This window comes from Adiantum capillus-veneris, chromosome 12 (assembly GCF_014529385.1).
Source record: "Adiantum capillus-veneris isolate H3 chromosome 12, ASM1452938v2, whole genome shotgun sequence".
NCBI lineage: Eukaryota > Viridiplantae > Streptophyta > Polypodiopsida > Polypodiales > Pteridaceae > Adiantum > Adiantum capillus-veneris.
The window spans coordinates 6,088,156-6,110,621 of NC_140942.1; the positions used below are offsets into that span (position 1 = coordinate 6,088,156).

Below are 22,466 nucleotides of genomic sequence, written 5' to 3' on the forward strand. Positions count from 1 at the left end.
ACTGTTTCGGGCTCCGTTTCGCGTGCCGGTCGCATCCTTAGCAAGTCCTCGAGCTCCCGCACCTGTAGGGCTACTTGCCCTTTGAATCGGACGAGATTCCTGGCGTGAAACCTCTCCGAATTCACCTGTACCTGCGGGGGGATTAGCCGCTAGCTAATCCAGTACCTGTGCAAGAGGCTCTTGCCTCGGCAATCGCACATGAACCCACACAACTGTACATCGGTCAAATGAAGAGCCCACTAGAGGGGCATAACATACTGCCAAAGGGGAGAGAGAGGGCAGCGCGTAGCGTGCAGGGCATCACTCCTGGCACCGCACTGTGCATAAGAGGGAAAGCAAGCACTCCATAGCTCTTAACCTGTGACAAAAGCTGCAAATGAGCCTCTCCCAGCTTAAAATTCAGCGCTACTTCTTGTTGCATGAGGCAAGTGCACCAGAATGTGCCACTTGGCACATTTACAAGAATTTTCCCGTTTCGGGGTTGCCGCCTAAAAATCTCCCAACCGGTTGCCCAGTTGACTTCACGGCAGAGTAAGAAAATGTTCCCCTTGTCATTCCGGAGGTAATGACATCAACACATTTTCAGGTCCCAAAATAGCAGTTCCCTAAATTTTAGGAGATACTGCCATTGTATCTATCTGGGTCATCCGACCCTCTTTGTACACTACGGCTACATCCAGAACTGAAATGTAGCCTCTGTAGCAAAGGATTCAACTTTGGCTAGTCAATGACCCCACTTGGCTAACCATAGTCCTTGTCCAGCCTTAGTGCTCTCTTGACCTCAGGCCTGGACTCCCTCTGGACAGTTCCACACTAGCTATGCAATGCAGGGCAGTTAGATTTCCCGAGGGGTGTTTCCAAAAAGTGAAAGTAAATAGATAATAATAAAGAAATCAACAAAAAGGATAGATAGTAGTCACACGCAGGTGACATACCCCCCTCTTGAAATCTCAAACGTCCTAGTTTGCATCTATGTCGTTCATGCTCCTAGTCAACACTGATGTATTCAACACCTGTCGACACATGTACGACACATACATGCTCATTGTCAACCCTGGTGTATTCAACACCTCGTCAACTCATGTATTGCCTGCGTGTGAACCCTGTCCCAATGACATAGTGGTAGCTTCGCACTCTGCCATTGCTTTGAGTCACTAACTTTCCAATGACAAAATGGTAGCTGCACATTTTGCCACTGTCTTATAGTACACGTTGGATCTCGTAACACTTTCGAGCATACCCAAACCGACAATTTAAGAATGCAGTTACACATGTACTCTTCAATAGAAGCAATCACTGTATCCTTGACAAACTGACAAGAAATACTCACTTCTATAGCACTAACCAAACTTTTGGACATTCTATAACAGCAATTGCCAAACTGACAATCTGTACAGCTCTAACATTCATGTAACAGGTATTTGATTTGAGCTCACTTTAAATACCATGTACATCATTTGTTTCAGAAGCCATTGTCACACTGACAATCCATTTAGCTTTGAAACTCAAGGGGTCAAGGTAGGTTGCAAATCGAAGGCTTCCAGGTAAAGTGATAACACAGTTGGTGACTCTGCAAGTTCACCTTCTTCAGTTGCTTTCTTTTGCTTTGCCTGAGTCTAAGTGGATTGAAGAAGGTGAACTTGCAGAGTCACCAACTGTGTTATCACTTTACCTGGAAGCCTTCGATTTGCAACCTACCTTGACCCCTTGAGTTTCAAAGCTAAATGAATTGTCAATGTGACAATGGCTTCTGAAACAAATGATGTACATGGTATTTAAAGTGAGCTCAAATCAAATACCTGTTACATGAATGTTAGAGCTATACAGATTGTCAGTTTGGCAATTGCTCTTATTGAATGTCCAAAAGTTTGGTTAGTGCTATAGAGGTGAGTATTTCTTATCAGTTTGTCAAGGATACAGTGATTGCTTCTATTGAAGAGTACATGTGTAACTGCATTCTTAAACTGTCGGTTTGGGTATGCTCGAAAGTGTTACGGGATCCAACGTGTACTATAAGACAGTGGCAAAATGTGCAGCTACTATTTTGTCATTGGAAAGTTAGTGACTCAAAGCAATGGCAGAGTGCGAAGCTACCACTATGTCATTGGGACAGGGTTCACATGCAGGCAATACATGAGTCGACAAGGTGTTGAATACACCACGGTTGACAATGAGCATGTATGTGTCGTACATGTGTCGACAGGTGTTGAATGCATCAGTGTTGACTATATGCATGCACGACATAGATGCAAACGAGGACGTTTGAGATTTCAAGAGTGGGGTATGTCACCAGCGTGTGACTACTATCTATCCTTTTTGTTGATTTCTTTCTTAGTATCTATTTACTTTCACTTTTTGGAAACACCCCTCGGGAAATTTAACTGCCCTGCATTGCATAGCTAGTGTGGAACTGTCCAAAGGGAGTCCAGGCCTGAGGGCAAGAGAGCACTAAGGTTGGACAAGGACTATGGTTAGCCAAGTGGGGTCATTGACTAGCCAAAGTGGAATCCTTTGCTACAGAGACTACATTTGAGTTCTGGATGTGGCCGCAGTGTACAAAGAGGGTCGGATGACCTAGAAAGATACAATGGCAGCATCTCCTAAAATTTAGGGAACTGCTATTTAGGACCTGAAAATGTGTTGACGTCATTACCTCCGGAATGACAAAGGGAACATTTTCTTGCTCTGCTGCAAAGTCAACTAACGCACCAGTTGAGATATTTTTAGCCGGGAATGCCCAAAGTCGGAAAATGTGCCATGTGGCACTCTGTGAGCATTCTGCTACTCCTGGCAGAGAGGGGACGCCTAAAATGAGAGAGGAGGCTGATTTTCAGAATTTGTCACAGGTTAAGAGCTATGGAGTGCTTGCTTTCCCTCCTATGTACAGTGCGGTGCCAGAAGTGATGCCCTGCACGCTACGCACTGCCCTCTCTCTCCCCTTTGGCAGTATGTTATGCCCCTCTAGTGGGCTCTTCATTTGACAAATGTACAGTTGTGTGGGTTCATGCGCGATTGCCGAGGCAAGAGCCTCTTGCACACGTACTGGATTAGCTAGCAGCTAATCCCCCCGCAAGTACATGTGAATTCGGGGAGGTTTCACGCCAGAAATCTCGTCCGATTCAAAGGGCAAGTAGCCCTACAGGTGCGGGAGCTCGAGGACTTGCTACGCATGCGACCGGCACGTGAAATGGAGCCCGAAACAGTGAATTACTGCCTGCTGTGTATTTTTGCAGGTTTAGGGTTTTGGCCCTAAACGGACCCTAATACCCCCAGGAGGTTCGGGGACGTAAGGGGACCGCTGTACAGGCGATCTGGCGCATTTTCAGGGCTGAAAACAGAGAATTCAGCGTGCTGCAGATTCCCGCCAGGTTTTGCAAAGTGCCCGTATGCGTCGGGAAAGTCATTCAATGCGTGGGAATACTGACTGTGAAGTGTCCTAGTACACTTATGTTGCCGAAATCAGGCCGGAACAGTGGAAATTCAGTCGAGTTTGTGCGGGGCAGCTTGTAAGGAACCACAGCGTTTATTCCCTCTTTTGAACAATAAAGAAATACCGAAAGGGGCGCCTAAGTTAGGGGCCAATCTGGTGTCGGTCTACTCATACAGGTGCAATCTAGCAGCCTATATCCCTCTCCCCTTTGTTGTGTCTTGAAAGTACAGGTAAAATAAACGACTAATAATGGGTGAAAGCTAAATCAAGGTTTGAAGTCAAGTCTACCGCCCTTTTTGGATTGAACAGGCCGGTTTCATATTGCCTGGCACCAAATCTATCGCATGGTCCTCGGGTCTCTCTGCCAGTAATTGAGACGGTAATAAATCGGAAAAACAATCACTATACTGTTGTAAAAACATTGACCTTTCTTTATCTAGCATAGATAAATTTGATTCATCACAATCTGACACTTCACGTGCAAAAACCAAGTACGCAGAAAGATACTTTTTCATTACAGAAGTAATAGCAGAAGCTGATACAGTGGGAATAGACTCCCCTTTAAGCTTTACATCCAGAATGTGAGTCTTTCCCCTGCTCTGTACAGTGATCTTTTTGTTGTAGGCATCCATGATTCCCTGTACACGAAACAACCAAGGAATACCTAACAACACATCACATCCGTCCAGTGGCATGATGTAAAATTCTTCACGGATATGTAGGCGCAACTTTCCAATGATGGGTGTCCCAGCCTCTGTATGGCCAAGACATGCCAAACCTACCTCTGCTGTATACCCATCTCTTCAAGTCTGATTCCCAACTTTGAAGCCAATTCTGGGGAAATGAAGTTAGCTTTGGAACCTGGATCAAAGAAGATAAGCACTATTTGATGCCTGACCTTTCCCCATGCTCTGCAAAGCTCACTTGCATCTGAATTTGGTTGGTCGCCCACCATATCTGGCACTAGACCAGCCATGGGCTTCTTTCCTTTCCTATCCTCCTTGTCTTCAGAATCAGCTGGCCTTTTCTTTGTAGGACAATTGTAAGCAATGTGGCCAGGCTGCTCATAGATGAAGCATTTGTTCTCTGACCTCAGGACCTTCTTTTGCTCTTCCGACTTGCGAGGAAAACGTCTTTTCCATTTCTTTGCTGGTCCCTTTTTTGATTCAGCCGTAGCTTTGCCTTTCGCTGCATTGGCTGGCTCCTGAGTCCCTTTAGGAACCTCATTGGGAACGTGTTTCTTCGCTGAATTTTTCTTGGCTGATCCTTCCTTGACGCCAGTATTGAGTTCAGAATCTTCTCCCTTGAGCAAACCATTGCTACTGTTTGCTACCTCGATGAGCTGCATCAAAGTAGTGACCTTGGTCTTCGTACAGTACTTTCTCAATCCTTTGGGTAGGCCACAACAGTATTTTTCAATCTGTTCTGTCAATGGCACAAACCTATAGGAAGTTACTGGAAGTAGAGCTTTCCAAAACTTCCGATTGTAATCATCCAGATTTCTACAAGTGGCAGCATTAAGCTGGTGCCATTCTATCATGACATCTGCTTCGAAATCATCAGATAACCATGCTGTTGCAAAAATCTGCTTAAAGTAAATCCATGTGGACGGAGCTTGCCCTTGAAGCAATAAAGTTGTCCACCATTGTCCCGCATTCCCTGTCAAGAAAGTGGCTGCCTTGTGGACCTTTGAAGCCTCTATAAAGTTTCCCCCTACATAGGCCTTGTCAAACTGCTGGAGGAATGAGAGAGCCTTCTTCCTGTCATCAAACGCTGCAAAGGTCGTGAAAGTCACACCTTTGCCACCTTCTTTGTACGGAGTTGGCCTCTCCAGCGGCGTTAAATTGTCATATGGAAGTGACTGAAACATGGGAACACTGTTAGGGTTCATTTGTGTTCCCTGACCGCAATTAAGTTGACCTGGAAATGCAATATTTGCCTGCTGATTTGTAATTCCAACCATACCAAAATTTGCTTGTGGCATCCCAAATTGGCCCTGAGTGCTTTGAAACCATGGTAGCATGCCCGTGACACCATACATGGGGTTAGGCATCATCGTTTGAGCACCCCCGAACACTGTTCCTGGAGTGTAAAACTGATTTCCAGGTGCATGACCAACCATGCTCTGTAATACCGATCCACCTCCAAAATAGCCAGGGTGTACTGAAGGCGGTGGGAAGACCTGTTGCATAGCCTGTAGGTTGCTTCCCTGCCCATTAGAACCAGCTATAGGTTGTTGAAAAGTGGCTGGCTGAACTGGTACAGCTTGAAAGACTGGCATCTCAGCCACCTATTCTTGCACCTTAGGCACAGGGATTGGAGACTGCATGTTCTCCGTTAAGTGTACAGGTGTTTCCATTGACTCAGCAGTATGAATCACCTGTGTTCGAGCCTTAACAGGCTTTTGAATATGATCCAGTGACCCAACTTGCTGAGACGGAAGAGAAGGTTGCAGAAAGGCTAAAAACCTCGGGTTCTGCATTACTTATGTGAACATAGCCACAGCAGTAGCCAACTGGGTCCTGAATATATCATCATCCGTCTGTGGTGGTTTTGAAGACTCACCCACTTCATGTGTCTGTTGACCCTGTGAAGAGAAAACCTCTTCAGTCACATCATCTGCCATAATTGCAATTCCCTGTGTCTGGTCTATGATTCCCTGTGTCTTCAAGCCCAAACTGACCAAGGCTCACTTCTATGGGAAAAAGTGATTTAGTTCCGACGACGGAACCATGAAACCGTCCTGTTAACTTCAAAAAGGGCGGTAGACTTTAGACTTAAACCTTATTTGCTTTCACCCATTTAATTCGTCGCCCACTTTACCTGTACTTTCAAGACACAACAAAGGGGAGAGGGATACAGGCTGCTAGATTGCACCTGTATGAGTAGACCGACACCAGATTGGCCCCTAACTTAGGCGCCCCTTTCGGTATTTCTTTATTGTTAAAAAGAGGGAATAAACGCTGTGGTTCCCTACAAGCTGCCCCACACAAGCTCGGCTGAATTTCAACTGTTCCAGCCCGATTTCGGCAACATAACTGTACTAGGATCCTTCAAAGTCAGTATTCCCACGCATTGAATGACTTTCCCGACGCATACGGGCACTTTGCAAAACCTGGCGAGAATCTGCAGCACGCTGAATTCTCTGTTTTCAGCCCCAAAAATGCGCAAGATCACCTGTACAGCGGTCTGTTTCGGGCTCCGTTTCGCGTGCCGGTCGCATCCGTAGCAAGTCCTGGAGCTCCCGCACCTGTAGGGCTACTTGCCCTTTGAATCGGACGAGATTTCTGGCGTGAAACCTCTCCGAATTCACCTGTACCTGCGGGGGATTAGCCGCTAGCTAATCCAGTACCTGTGCAAGAGGCTCTTGCCTCGCCAATCGCGCATGAACCCACACAACTGTACATTGGTCAATTGAGAAGCCCACTAGAGGGGCATAACATACTGCCATAGGGGAGAGAGAGGGTAGTGCATAGCGTGCAGGGCATCACTCCTAGCACCGCACTATACATAGGAGGGAAAGGAAGCACTCCATAGCTCTTAACCTGTGACAAAATCTGCAAATGAGCCTCTCCCAGCTTAAAATTCAGCGCCAGTTCTTCCTTGAGGAGGCAAGTGCACAGAAATGTGCCACTTGGCGCATTTACAAGCATTTTCCCGTTTCGGGTTCGCCGCTTAAAAATATCCTGACCGGTTGCCCAGTTGACTTCGCGGCAAAGTAATAAAATGTTCCCCTAGTCATACCGCATACCGGAGGTAATGACGCGGACACATTTTCAGGTCCCAAAATAGCAGTTCCCTAAATTTTAGGAGATGCTGCCATTGTATCTTTCTCTCTCTCTCACACCATATCATGCGTGGAGAAAAGCAACAAAGTAGCGTCGCTCAAAAGCTGAATTTTCAGCCGTAAAGTCCACCACATTTTCCGGAAATCCGTATTGCTTGCCACGTGGCATTTCAGTCGCCAAAATTAGGGTTTCCACCACATTTAGGGTTTTAGCCAGTAGTTAGGGTTAGGGTTTCCAGAAATTAGGGTTTCTGGCAGAAATTAGGGTTTGCAAGAATTAGGGTTTTTGGCAATATCTGCTCTCAGTAGCCACGTCATCACTTTGTGACATACCCCCCACGCCTACAAAACCGATAGAAGGCATAAACCGTCTTAGCAGACACTGATTGTTAGTACCTACATACTAGGAACGCACATCTAGCACATGTACCAAATCGACAGTCACATCACACGACATCAAAGGACATCACATGACATTCAACATTCATTCGGATCTTAGACCATGATCTATCGGCAATGTAGCTAGCAATCGCATCTAGATCCAATCGGGACCTCATCGATGTCCGATTGACTAACCCCTATTGCAACCATGTCTATTCGAGATCAATCAGACCAAAATGCTGCAGTCATTTCGTCTATCAGTTCCTGCACTTAAAAGAAGTCAAGAACAAATCAGTATCATAATCAGGAATTCCATTTCATAAAGTCATACAGCAGACTACTGTCAGCTTTCAATATCCCTGAAGCTCAAAGAGACATCAGTGACTCTAGTATCTAAATCAAGGCATCCGTTGACAAAGGAGCGGAGTGACTCCCCTCTTGTGCATCCCACTGCACCAGATCTCCGGCCAAGCTGAATTCTAAGTTCCTTTTGGAGTAGACTATGCTAAACCAAAAGCATCGAGGTAAAGTTTCACAATCTGAGGAGTATCTGCTAGGTCCTCCTCCTCCATCCACTTCACATCCAACGCAAGATAGTTCTTGAACTTAACCAAGAACCACCTTCGGACTTTACCTTTATTCTTCGTATCCTTGTGTGCCAAAATCTGTTCAGGAACAAGGATCTCCTCGTTTTCTTCCACTTCGGGTTGCTCATCAGGCTCCCCTTCATCAGGCACATCACCTTTAAAAGGTTTCCAGAGACTCACATGAAAAACATTGTGAATCCTCCAAAGTATCTGGCAGTTTTAATCAAAAGGAGACATCATTTATCTTTTCAGTGATCTGGAAAGGTCCGTAATATCGCATACTAAGCTTTGGAAAAAGCCTCTCCTTTCCCTTTTTCTTTCTGAGGCGTGCCTTCTCAAAACGTAAGAGCACCCATTCATCCTCCTTCAATTTCAAGTCGCGCCGATGGCGATCCGCTGCCTTTTTCTGTCGCTCTTGAGACTTCTACAAAGTCTCGCGAACCTTGGCAAAAGTCGTATCCAAATCTCGCGTATATTCATCCACTTCAAAAATCTTATCTTGCGTGCTTTGGAAGGGTGGAACCTTCGCAGCACCTTCAACAATCTCAAATGGCGCCTTCCCCGTCGAAGAGTGTATCGTGTTATTGTAGGCAAATTCCACCAAAGGGAAGTACTTTTTTCATTGAGTCTTCTGATCTGAGATATAAGACTTCAATAAATCTAGAACCACTGAATTTGCAATCTCAGATTGCCCATCAGTCTGCAGGTGGAACGATGACAAGAACTGCGACCGCGTGCCAATGTTCTCCCAAATTGCCTTCCAAAACAAACTCGTAAATCTGGGGTCTCTGTCGGAGACAATCGTCTTAGGCATGCCATGTAATCTGAAGATCAGGGCCACAAACAATCTTGCTAAATGATCCGGCTTGACTGTTTTCTCACTGGAATGAAATAAGCCCATAGTTACATGGGACGGCGGGTCGGGGTCGGGAACGGGGTCGGGACGGCAAAAGTCAGGAAACGGGGACGGGGGTCGGAACGGCAAAAAAAAAGAGAGTTTTTTTGGCATTTTTTGACCTACACACATGCCACACACATAGAGCATCACTTTGACCATAAATTTACACTAAATAGACCAAAGAACACAAGTCATATAGGCTGAAATGTGCTAATAAAACATCGATGATCGATGGATACAAAATGAGAAGTGCATGCCACAAGGGCTCAAGAGTCAAAAAGCCTAAAGGACTTGGGACAAGCCTGAGGCCTCAAGGATAACAAAAAGTACAAAGGGCTATGTAGTAGATAGAGTCGTAGACTCAAGAGTCTAGACTCGAGAGTCGAGTGATCAATGATCATCAAACTCAAGAAGTGCTCGCCTGCTGAATCTCCACATCGTCGTCGTAGTCGAGGTCGTCAGCAACGTATGAGGGCTCCGGCTCGAGAGGCTCGCATTGAGGCTCGAAATCCTCCTCTAGCTCCTCCAAAAGAGTATCGGCCATAGATGGATTCTCTTGTGCCATCTCCCACTCAGTGAAAGGATCTGCCTTGTGTGTGATGCTCTTGGCAAGCATGCGCAAGTTAGCGCTCACAAACACCAAATCATTGGCCCTCTGAACGCCAAGGCGATTCCTCTTCTTAGAGGCAATGTGGCTGTACACACTCCATAGTTGCTCCAAGCAACTAGTGGTACATGCTTGGCTAAGGACACGAACAGCCAAGCGCTGCAAATGTGGGCCATCTCCTCCATAGTCCTCCCACCACAAAACCGAGCCAATCTTGTTGCGATCAAGCTGTGCATCTACACATCCATAGGAGCCCTTCTTTTGCCTGTAGTTGAGTAGCTCGTCTCTAATCTTGCGCCTAATGTCACTGCTAGGCTCAAGGCGCTCCAATGCAAGCCGCCATCCTTTGCTCACCTCCTTGTCGGTCTCTTGACGCCTTCCTTGAAACTCAGGGTCAAGCACATAAGCTGCCGCATGAAGTGGAGAGTGGTATCCATTCCACCTCGACTCACACAAGCCATGAATCTCCGCATACTGAACAGGGTCAAGCACAAGCTTCTCAAGTGCCTCTATCATCCGATCCATGGCTTCGTAGACTTTGCCAATGCATGGCTGCAAGCCATCCACCACTCGAAGTAGGTGTAGAATAGGCTTGACCATGGCGTCAAGAGTCTTCACCTCCTCCCACCAAGCGGCGTCGTCGGCCCATTCTCGGCATTTCAATCCTACTACTGATGTAGACTCCGGCATGGCCTGGAACTCATCACTGAGAAAGAGGCCCCTTAAGGCTCCGCCACATGTAGACAAGCGGCCTAGCATAAGCCAATTGAATGCAAATCTTATCTCTGAATATTTGAGCAAAGACAACTGGCTCCTCTTTGAGAATTCATGGCGCACTTTTTGATGGTTGAGCACAAAGGAGACAATTCGAGAGGCGTCACCAATGGTGGGTGAAATCCATGACAAGTTCCCTATGTCCTTGAGGAGGTTATTGAGGCAATGCGCCATGCAAAATGTGACATGGATGCTGGGATACATGCCCTCAATGATAGCTCCGGCTGCCCTATTTGACGCCTCTCCATCTGCAACCATACAAAGGACATTCTCCGGGCCGGTGATCTCTATGGTGCTTGTCCACTCCGCAGCAAGCATCTCGGCGGCCTTGCCACTATCGGATGCATCATGTGACTCCACAAAGTACATCTACCCCCGAGAGTAGGCCACCACCCCGTGGATGGACCGCTTGCGGGTGTCGCTCCATCCATCTACAAGAAGAGAGACGCCATTGGTCTCCCACAAATCCTTTGTTGCTTGGGCCGCTTGCTCCACGGCAAGCTTCTCTTTGTCAAGAAGGGTGGTGAGAAGCCTCTCCGATGAAGGTGGCACATAAGAGGAGCCATATTCCCCTATTTTCGTAACCATGGTTCGAAAGTATGGAGACCTATCCACACAAAATAGAGCATTTTGCGTTAGTATGGAGAGTCGAGAAATTATAACCCATTATGAATACAAAATGGAAGATTGCAATGTGCATATGCCAAGGGAAACTCACCGCGAAGCATGGAAGGCAATGTGGTCGTGGAAGAAGAATCGGACAACCGACCTATCTACCTCTTCCTTCAATTTAGGATTCCAATTTTCGTTGAGAGTGGTTTGGCGATGCGGAAGGAAAGAGGACGGTGTAGATCCATGGCTCTTGAAGGTTCGAGAGATGTCGTCAAGGTTGGCTTCCCTTTGCTCTCGCGGTGTCACCGTGGCGGAGGGATCAATGGCAACAAAATGGCCCCTCTTGGCCGCTTCCGCAACCTCATACACCGTGAGTTTCTCAAGAAGATCCAACCTCTTCTCGGGAGCTACATGAGGGCAAAACTTCACCTCGTGACCGGGTTCATGAAGAAGATGGGCTCGCACTTTGTTTGAACCACCCGATCTCTTGTATGGACATAGCTTGCACGTCCATGGTCTTGCACCGCCACCTTTGCCACGCGAGCTAAAGTCGACTTCATCCCACCACTACCACGTTTGCACGGCGGGCCTCCTTCGAGAAGAAGCGGCTTGAGAAGTGGAGTTGGCTTGAGATGACATGATGGAGGAGAGACTCGAGAGAGTAGAGCTTCGAAGTTAGAAGGGTTAGAGGAGAGCTTGTGTGGAGAGAGAGTAAAGGAGAGCTTCAAAGTGGGTAGAAGAGGGAGAGGAGAGCTTCAAAGTTCAAACTTGAGCCTTGAGCTTGAGGGAAATGGAATGAGCTTGAGCCTTGAGCTTGAGGGAAATGGAATGAGCATTGAGCATTGAGACTATGAGTATTAAGAGGCCCAAGGGAGCCTTTTATAGCCTCCGAAGGGCCAAGGCTTAAAAAATATGGCAGTTGGGGCTGCACAGAGCCGTTGCAAACGGTCAAAAACGGTCACTTTTTTGAATCCGACCCCGGCCGACCCCTGCCGTCCCCGTCCGGTCCGTCCGGCCCCGATCCGGCCCCGGCCGTCCTCGGTCCGTCCCCCCTGCGACCCGCCCGTCCGGCCCGTTTTCCGTCCGTCCCTCAGCGTTCCCAGCCGTTCCCGGCCCGGTTACGGCCGTTCCCCGGCCCTAGGGCCCGTCCCCCCCGTCCCCTGTAACTATGAATGAGCCAGTTTGCTAAATCTGTCAATAACAGTCCAAATACCATCGTGACCACTATGTGTTCTCGGGAGATCAAAAATGAAATCCATTGCAATACTTTCCCAGGGGCGAGTGGGTATGGGTAAAGGTTGTAACAATCCCTGTGCCTTATGCCTGTCAAACTTGACCTTCTGGCATACTAAGCAATTGTGCACAAACTCTTCCACATCCTTTTTGAGTCTCGGCCAAAAGAAGTATCTCTCTACCCCTTTCATGGTGATAGCAATGCCGCGGTGACCCGTAAAAGGTGGACAGTGGCATTCAGTCATAACCTTTTCCCTCAACGGCTGTGTAACGCACAACATGGTTTTTCTCATCAAGTAGCCTTCCCGAATGGAGTATCCTACTACTGTCTCCCCATCCCGTATCCGTGTGAAAATGTCTGCAAAATCTGTATCTGTGGCATACTGGTCGACCATATCCTCGAAGCTCCTATGATGTATCGCAGAAATAGCCAGAACCAACGGTTTTCGAGACAAAGCATCTGCCACCACATTCTTTTGTCCCTGCACATGGACAATCTGGAAGTGAAACTGTGACAAGATGTTCGCCCACCGCATATGCTTTTCTGAAAGCTGCTTTTGTGACAAGAAGTACCGCAAACTCTGATGGTCTGTAAAGACAATAAAATCCGCTCCGAGTATGTAATGCCGCCACTGAGTAAGAGCATGGATAACCGCCAAAAACTCTCTCTCATAAATCTGTGTTGTCATCTCCGGCCTTGAGAACAATCGCCTCTCCTATGATGTATCGCAGAAATAGCCAGAACCAACGGTTTTCGAGACAAAGCATCTGCCACCACATTCTTCTGTCCCTGCACATGGACAATCTGGAAGTGAAACTGTGACAAGATGTTCGCCCACCGCATATGCTTTTCCGAAAGCTGCTTCTGTGACAAGAAGTAGCGCAAACTCTGATGGTCTGTAAAGACAATAAAATCCGCTCCGAGTAGGTAATGCCGCCACTAAGTAAGAGCATGGATAACCGCCAAAAGCTCTTTCTCATAAATCTGTGTTGTCATCTCCGACCTTGAGAACAATCGCCTCTCGTAAGCAATGACATGGCCTTCTTGCATTAAGACCGCACCCAGACTACGACCACAAGCATCACAATATACTTCAAATGACTTCTACAAATCCGGCAAAGTCAAAACTAGTCCCGTAGTCAATTTCTCTTTCAATGTCTGAAAGGCAGTCACCTCCGTGGGTCCCCACGAGAAAGGGACTCCTTTCTGTGTCAAGATATACAAAGGAGAAGCAACCTCTACAAACTTTTGTATGGACCGCCTGTAGTACGAACACAGTCCCAAGAAGCTTCTAACTTCATAAACATTCTTCAAATCGGGCCAATCACGTATAGTCTCTATCTTGGCCGGATCCATTTGCACTCACTCCTGCTGCTGAGACAATGTGTCCCAAAAAGTGTATCTCTGGTAGGAAAAATTCACTTTTCTTTGCATTAATCACTAACTTGTGATCTCGTAATGCCTGAAAGACCTGAAGCAGATGATCTTTGTGTTATGCCTCATTCTTGGAGAAAACAATGATGTCGTCAAAGAAAGTGGCAACAAATAGCCTGTACTCTCGAAAAATCCTATCCATCATCCGGTTAAATGTCGCAAGAGTTGGTTAAGCCAAAAGGTATCACCAAAAACTCAAATAACCCAAAAGTAGTCCGAAAGGCTGTCCCTAAACCGGCTCTGATACCACTGTAACAGACTTGGACACTCCAAGTCAAGAATCAATCACCACAACACCAAATAACCACTTCAAAACAATTCACAGATCACAATAGATTTGCACTGGCCTGGCGGAGTTCCGTGCCTAGAGATATTGGCCCCAAAGATTGGCGCCCCTTTCGGTATTTCTTTATGTATTAATCAATGTCAAAGTACAAGAGAGCGGTTAGGGTTTCACTCTCAGACTCTGCGTCCAGATGCTCTGCAGAGTGAGCCCTAAACCACGTATTTAAAGATTACAAGGGATGCCCAAAAGCAGAGCCCCAAAAGCTTCCAGTTCAAAAGTAAAGATTCTCTCACAAGCCCTCTTGGGTATTCCATTAAAATAAAGCAGGTATCTCTCTCTCTCTCTCACCACATCATGCGTGGAGAAAAGCAACAAAGTAGCGTCGCTCAAAAGCTGAATTTTCAGCCCGTAAAGTCCGCCGCATTTTTCGGAAATCCATATTGCTTGCCACTTGGCATTTCAGCCGCCAAAATTAGGGTTTCCACCACATTTAGGGTTTCAGCCAGCAGTTAGGGTTAGGGTTTCCAAGAATTAGGGTTTCTGCAAATTAGGGCTTTTGGAAGAAATTAGGGTTTGCAGGAATTAGGGTTTCTGGCAGTATCTGCTCTCGGTAGCCACGTCATCACTTTGTGACAGATTTCCACAAATTGCCCTGACTGCTTTTGGCAGTTTTTGGGACCAGTTGCTTTTGGGACTATTTTGCTTTTGAGTTAGAAGCTTTTCGGGCTCTACTTTTGGGGCATCCCTTGTAAAAATGAATAGGCCCAACGGGCCTCACTCTCCAGGGCATCTGGATGCAGAGTCTGAGAGCAGAGGGCCCGCGGGTGTTGTACTTTGCTCAAGCATTAATATAATAAATAAATACCGAAAGGGGCACCAGCTTTTGAGGCCCATACCTCTGGGCACAAAACTACGCCATGACATGTCGACTCAATTTTAAAGCGTGATAAAGTTGTGAAGTATTTTCAATGATTCTCTCGTGTGTCGTGCCAGATTCTCGACTTGGGGTCCCCAAGTTTGTGACAACAAGTGTAATGGCAACATCCAATCATGGTGCCACTAGAACTACCTCCATTGGTGGTCCCATTTCCTCTGGCGTGATTCCAAGTCGAGCCGCCAATTCAGTCAAGATGAAGTTGGCCTTGGCTCCTCCGTCGAGGAAGATAAGGACTTTCTAATCTCGTACTTAGCCCCAAGCTCTGCATAGCTCCATACTCACATCAATCTGTTCTAGGTCGATCCCCACAAAGTCTAGAACCAGTCTTGCCTTTGTCTTCCCTTTCTTTGCTTGCTTCTCTGCCGCTTTGGAACTCTCTAGCTTGTCCTCGGCCTAATCATTGGACGATTTGTTAGGACACTTGGCAAGAACGTGCCCTTGTTCCCCACATTCATAGCATTTGCACTCTCTATAGTACTCAACTCGCTACTTGGCTAATAGCCTAGGGCTGGTTGGTTTCTTCTTTTATTGCTTCCCCTTCTTCTTGTTAACATTGGATTAGTTTGGCCCCCTTTGAGAGGACACTTGCATGTGCGTCGGGTAGGTCAGTGTGTCGACATGCATACAGAATCGCTGCTTGGCGTGACCCATAAGCAATTGTTGCTTGAAGGTAATTTTCTTGCAGGAAGAGACCGGTAGAAAAGTATCCCAAAACTTCAACAATAATCGTCCAAGATGTCTTCCTTGGTCATCCTAAGATGATTCTAGGCTGTGATAACATCCTCTTCATTTTCTTCGGTGAGCCATGCAAAGGTGAAAACACGTTCAAATTTTATCACGTGGGTGCTTCCTTTTGCAAAAGTAGGGTCGACCACCAAGTTTGGGCATTTTCTTCCAGATAAGAAGATGTTCCTTGTACTTCAGAATGCTCGGAAAAAGAAAACGATGTCAAACTTATGTATAAAATCAAGAGCTCTATGGGTGTCTTTATATCCCGAAAAGGTGTCGAATTTAAGTGCTTGCCCACACTCCTCTTGAAAGTCCATTGTCTTCCCCCCCTTCTTCTCAAGCAGGTCAAATTGATTAAATTGATGACCGTTTCTCCGCCTTTTTCCAAACATTGACTCGTCCGAATCAAAGTTTCCTGAAGACGACGTGTCAGAATGCTTTCTATGCTTCGGAGATCCTTTACGGGACCTGCACTTCTTGGTTTGTCGACTCCTCTTCTTCTTGCAATTTTTTTTTGTTTTGTTTTGTTTTCGGAGTCGGGTAGGGCACACCCGGCCGCTCCCCTCATACACCAAAAAAAAGTATACAAGAAGAACGACCAGGATTATGCTCCCAGAAACTGAAGGCAGACGCTTTTGTCATAGTTTCCTCTGGACTACGAGTTCAGAATTATCTACACTCTTAGGGCCATGACTAATCCCTTGAGAGACCCACTTCGCCACTTGGATTTGGGCGTGACAGCGACCAAGTACCTCTGTTCAGAGGCCCAGGTACTGCGGAACTTGCTTCGGTCTTCCCTTTGGAGTTGCCTCCTCCAGGTAACTTATCGCTCACCTCACTAAACTGCCTTTGAAACCCGACGGTTCTCCCCTAGGAAATGCCATACCCGCTTGGAAGGGCGTCAGCTCACAGGTGGCATCTGCTGAGGTTGGTGGTGTCTCCCATTTGCACCTCCCAACCCCTTTTAGGTGAAGTTGACCCCCCTCGGGGGGGAATGGCACTTGGGCGCTCTTGTAGCTCATCTGGCTTCGCTTGGGGAGAATTATGTCATTTCCCCCGGAAGGGATCGGATTCAAAATAACACCTTCTTGCTCTTTCAAGTCTTTCTCCGCTTCCGGTGCTTCCCGTCCTCCCCACCGGAGTTGGAAAAAGAGAAACTCTCAGAGTTGTTTGAAGGCGAAGATGAATTGGGATCATCCGCAAAGCGTGCACGCTTCTTGGTTCTACTAATTGCTTCGAATGTAGTTTCCGGCCTAGGTAGACGAGGTAATCAGCTGCACGACTTTTCTTTCAATACCTGTTCGAAGACTTCATGACTTTGTTGACCTGTTGCTCTACCGCATTGTCAAACTCATCCTGGGAGTACAACTTTCGCTTGTCTGCACTCGGCTTGGATTTTTGTTTCATAAGAGGACATTGAATGGCCCCCTCTTATCCCGAATGGATCTCGTCAAGTGGGTAATTCTTCAGAAATCTGCATCCTTTGCGTATTTGAGCATCTGGTTGGCACATATCTCAACCTCTAACTGACATTGGGCTTACATCCTGTCAAGGTCACTTTGAGGAAGAGGGCCATGCTCTCGAGTACTCAGAAACGGATGGACTCCTGCTAGAACCTTGGTTGGTTTCCTCACTCATGCGAGTAGGTAGAACAATTTCCTCCCTGTCAAGTTCATTGTCGGAATCCATGTAGCGAAAAAGGGATCAGATCAATTGTAGAAGAATCGTCTGAGCTCTGATACCACTCTAATAGACTTGGGCAGTCGACATTCCAAGCCAAAGATCTATTGCAACACGTGAGAAACTGCAAACTGTGCAAAACTTAAATAAAGAGAGAGAGAGAGTGAAAAGGAGAGTGGACACGACATGGCGTAGTTCTACACCCAAACGCAATAGCCCCAAAGACAGGCGTCTCTTCTCGGTACTTCTTTATTATTATACTTCGCAAAGTACAATGTCTGAGGGTCCCCTTTCTCTCAGTGCTCCCAAGCTAATCGGAGTAGAAGAGAGGCCCTGGGCACACTTGTTAAGGCCCTTGGCCAAACTCAAAAGCAATACATGAAAAGCTACACCTCTAAAAGCTCCTAGCTCCAAAAGCAAGACACATGTTGTCACATCAACAACCTGTCCGTAAATTTCGCCGCAAATCGCGGAAATCCGTACCAACTGCCACATCAGCACCTCTACGCTAGTTTGGGTGTTAGCTTTATTTTTCTGAAAATTTAGGCCCCTCAATCAAGTTCCATATGTTTGGGAGGGTTAGGTTTTTAAAACTAACCCCTTTGGGCACACCGAAGGAACCTATAAGTTGGTACAACTTCTTTTGCTTCTTTTCACTAGGGTTTAGACCCTTCGGCCGTTTTCTATCCTTTAGCCTATGCCGGTTTCCATCCTTTAGGCCATGCCACATCATCACTTTGTGACACATCACAAGGAAAAAGTAAAAAGTCATCCTTATAAATCTACACCTTTAATTGTCGTCGTCGGCCGGCAAACCCAACCTCCCCATACAAAACTTCTTCATGATACTTCTTCTTGAGCTTCTTCCTCGTCTTCGGCAAGAGTAAGATCTCTCTCTCGGTCAGGTTACGTGGCGGAAATACCCTCCCCTGTAGGTTCCTCGCGTTGAGCATCCTCTCGCTAAAACTCATCGTACAAAACGTCTTCACAATCGGCTACTCCTTCTTCAGCTTCTTCCCCAGCTTCCTTTGCTACTTTATCTTAATATTCTCAATCTTCAAACTTTGTAGTTCCGCTTAAAAGTCGGATCGGATCCTCCGCAGAAAAAGAGTTGATTGGTGCTCTAACACCACTGTAACCAACAAGTCACTAATGAGGCAATGAATCGACAATAAACACACGAATGAACTTGGAAGCCACAACACTTGAACTAAAAAGAGGACTCACTCTATCCCTTGGTGACATACAAACTCAAAGTACAGTTATCAATATTATCTACAATCGATTACCAAATGCCAAAAGACATTTTTGAACCGACCTTCGATCATCTACATGTGTCCCGTGTCATAGTGCACACTTTCATGGTTCATTTGACATATACATTATGCATTGAAATTTAATATCTTTCATACATGTATTGTGTGAGATTGCAAGTGCAGAAGTGTGTGTGTGTGTGTGTGTGTGTGTGTGTGTGTGTGTGAGAGAGAGAGAGAGAGAGGGGACAAAAACAGTAGAGATGTCACACGGGGTTGATCAAACCCCCAGAACCACCATCAACCGCCAGTCAGTTGCCTAAGAAGACCAACAAATGACCGACACAAATGAAAAGAGCATTCCTAGCCTACCACTCGTCCCTGCCTATAAAGGGGTCAGACATGTTGAGTTTCAACTTGCATCCATATGGAAGTTTGGCATTGTATTTCCCGTGATACTGAATAACATTCTAATTTCTCCCATGAATAAACAAAAGTTTTGAGAGAGGGGCCAACCATTCTCAGACTTGGCTCCATTGCCTTTCAACTTTGTCTTTGAAATTATACAATTGTTTGTCCTCTTAATGTCCAACCTGGTTACAACTAGGTTGACTAGTAGCAATGTAAAAAGTGAATAATCCTTTCAGAATTTTTCTATCTCAATAATGACATATATAAAAGCTCGGGATCACCATAGACAAAAAAAGAAACATGAAAGAAAAATCAAGACCTTAATTAAAAATCACCGAGAGACCATGGGGTAGATCCACCTTTCAGAATTTTTCTATTCAATAATGTCATATGTAGAAGTGCAGATCTCCAAAGACAAAACAAAGAAACCCGAAAGATAAATTAAGAGCTTAATTAAAAAACACCGAAGCCGATGGGGTACAATAATCATTGTGTGTCACAAGAAGATAAAGAAGAAGAAGCCCCTCAAAACTCTTTGGTTCAACTCAAGAAGAAACGCAATCTTGCTTGTCTCAAAAATCGTGTGTTACACCCTCCGAGAAAGTGTTTCTCTAGAGAAGCCAACCAAATTCTTTCTCAAAAAAAAAAAATGATACCAAGGCTTGACATTAAAGAAAAATGAAGCCTCTCTTTTACAATTCTCATGCTTAATGCTTTCCTTAGGCCTCCCTAAGAGAAACTTGAAAAAATTTGATTTGGGTATGTCAACCACGTTCCTTCTCACACATCTCGTATCCAAAGTTCATGCACATCAAATGTTTGTCAAATGGTTACATGCCCATGTGTGTTGGAAAAATGTCATGAATAAAAGATACTTTGAATGCTAGAGAAGCGAGAAAAGGGACTGCTGGTATGAGCTACAGTAATCAAATGAACGAAGTCGACTGTCAGCGCAAAAATGAAAAGTCAAAGGTTTACATAAAAGAATGGTGCCAAAAGCATGTGCATCATGCTTACCTGCTAAAACAAGTGAAAATGAGAAGAACAAGTGCTACCCAGCTCACAAATAGGTTAAGGAAACAGCTGAAAAACTGCTACCAACATCTCGTCACATGTAGTAGCCCATGTAAGCTTGCACAGGCCGCAATTCATCCGATTTAAATCAAAATGAAAGATAGCAAGGTAAGGACAATGAAGATTTTGTTTCAATTCAAGAAACCGAAGAACTACTGTAGATCTTGTCGTTCCAGAATAGAATTATAATGATCAAGAAACTGTGTTATTGGCGGGTATGCAGCACGTAACAAAGGACAGTCCAGTAAGGTCCCTCCAACCAACAAAACGACCAGAGAAGGAGCAGCTGACCTGCAGCAGATCCTCTGCAGAAGTGTACTTCACGGAACGAAATTGAAGGTGGGGGTTGAGAGAGCCATCCGTACTTTTTGTGTGTGATTCACCAAGTCTCTAGGTTACAGCCCACGAGACTAATTGACACCCTTTTCCCACTTGGGATCAAGGGTTGGCATGCAAGCTCCATCCAGGGCGCCCGATCGATAAGGAGAATAATTAAAGATTCTACAGAATCTTATGGGCCTCGGAAAGACACGTGGATGGGGCGCGAAGTTCGAACTCATCACCTCGAGCTTCTTGACCCAATGCCTTACCACTAAAATATTCGTCGCAACTTGAAAGGAGGTGCATAAATAAGATATATAAAGAAAAGCCCAAATTTTGACGTTTCTATGGATCACACAACTTGTCTAGATCACATGGCAATCACTGTGTGATTATAGAAAAAACACATTGTGATCACATCATATGATGATCACGTTGTCATCACAATTGATCACATCCGCAATCCAACGTCGTAGATGAACATCGTCGGACACCTTTTGATAAGGACCATTGATCCCTATTGGGGAGGTCAGTGTCAATTAGTTATGAGGGGTTGCAGCCCTCATCTCTATCTACCACGGGGGCTAGATGAGATCGATGATGGAGGATGCATCTAGGGGGCGTGGTGGACCTCAGTCGTCGTGTGGTAAAAACTAATCTCGGGATGTCGAGATTAGTGCAAGGAAAACTAATCTCAAGACGCCTTGCACCCACAATTTGAACCCTTATCAATGGGGTGAGCCCAACTCCCTAACCATTACGTCCGCGTGCATATCTTGTTTAGATGCGGGGCCATGTGGTTATAATTATAAAAATTCTAATCTTAGGATAAAAATTAAACTCATGATCCCGAGATTAGTTTTAATAAGGGGATCTCGAGTTCAATTTTTGTCTTGAAATTAATTTTTATAGATCTACGCACGAGATTAAGTGACGAGGCTCCCATTGCACGGGGACCATTGATCCCATCCATCCCACCTCGTGGTAGGGGTTAACCTACAACCCTCAAATTAAAAGCACTTTTGAGTTTGAAAGCCTTAAAGAAACTCCCCTTTTCTTCTCTCATATATTCATATTCACCCATATTGGCTAGGGCGAAAGGGTCATATTAACAACCTTTAAGGTGGTGTCGAACGGAATTTGTATGTATTGCTCCATTTTGGGCGAGGAGGGGCACAATTGATAGCTTTAGTGTAGACCTACCTACAGCATAAAGCCCGGTGCAAATGATATTTACAAGCCGAGGTCAAGTAGGGTTTGTGCGATCTCATGTACCAAAAAGCAGGGCCGATAGCGAAACAACCACAAACTATTTACAAGGATAAACTATCGGCACGAATTGAACATGCATCCGACGGTCTAGACTCAACTTCAATTGGGCTAGTCGTGATAACTCTTGCCATTGTTGTCATAAAGTGGTCTCGCGTATAGTCAACTTTTGCGGGGTGGGGTGTCCACACATTGGACTCCATCCCATTATTGGGCCCCATACCCTATATGGTAATAAAATTACAAGAAATTCCCTTTTTGTTCTCTCATATATTCATATTCACCATATTGGCTCCCTTATACCTTTGTCCTCATACCAGCGTGCGGATGAAGCAAAATTATCACGCAGCTCTGGAATCGAACTCTCGACTTAAACGGACGAATTCCAGCTAGCCATCCCGATACAGTCACGCCATTTTTTGAATCATGCGCCCATATTGGATAGTATGATAATAAAATATAGTAATTAGCTAGATGCCACAACCCCCCCCCCCCCCCCCCCCCCCCAAACCAAAGGTTCAGCTCCCCTCACTTGCACATCTCCTCCCTACTCTCACACCTTCTCTTAGATCGCACACCTCCTCCCTACACCCAGTCCCCTCTACCTCCAAAGGTCATGATCTTTGCCTTGCTTGGATCATGAATGCTACATAGATCAGACAGGACAAGACGAGAGGAGGTTGAAAGAGAGAGAAGGATGCATTGCATGCACGTAGAGAGAGAGAGAGAGAGAGAGAGAGCGAGAGAGAGGATATAGGAGCG

General features: G+C 45.9%; 1 protein-coding gene across 4 annotated transcripts in view; it reads right to left on the reverse strand.

The window, feature by feature from the left end:
* Window positions 1–20,563, reverse strand: part of LOC147445262 (uncharacterized) — a 36,576-nt gene extending 16,013 nt beyond the window's left edge. Inside the window, exon 1 of one of the 4 annotated variants that reach the window (XM_086524815.1) lies at window positions 20,406–20,563. Coding sequence is in view for 2 of the 4 variants with exons in the window: in XM_086524813.1 (XP_086380939.1) it covers window positions 18,165–18,347 (183 nt within the window). In the remaining 2 variants the exon portion in view is untranslated. The other 3 variants (XM_086524816.1, XM_086524814.1, XM_086524813.1) reach the window with 3 other exon arrangements.
* Window positions 20,564–22,466: the final 1,903 nt, after the last annotated feature.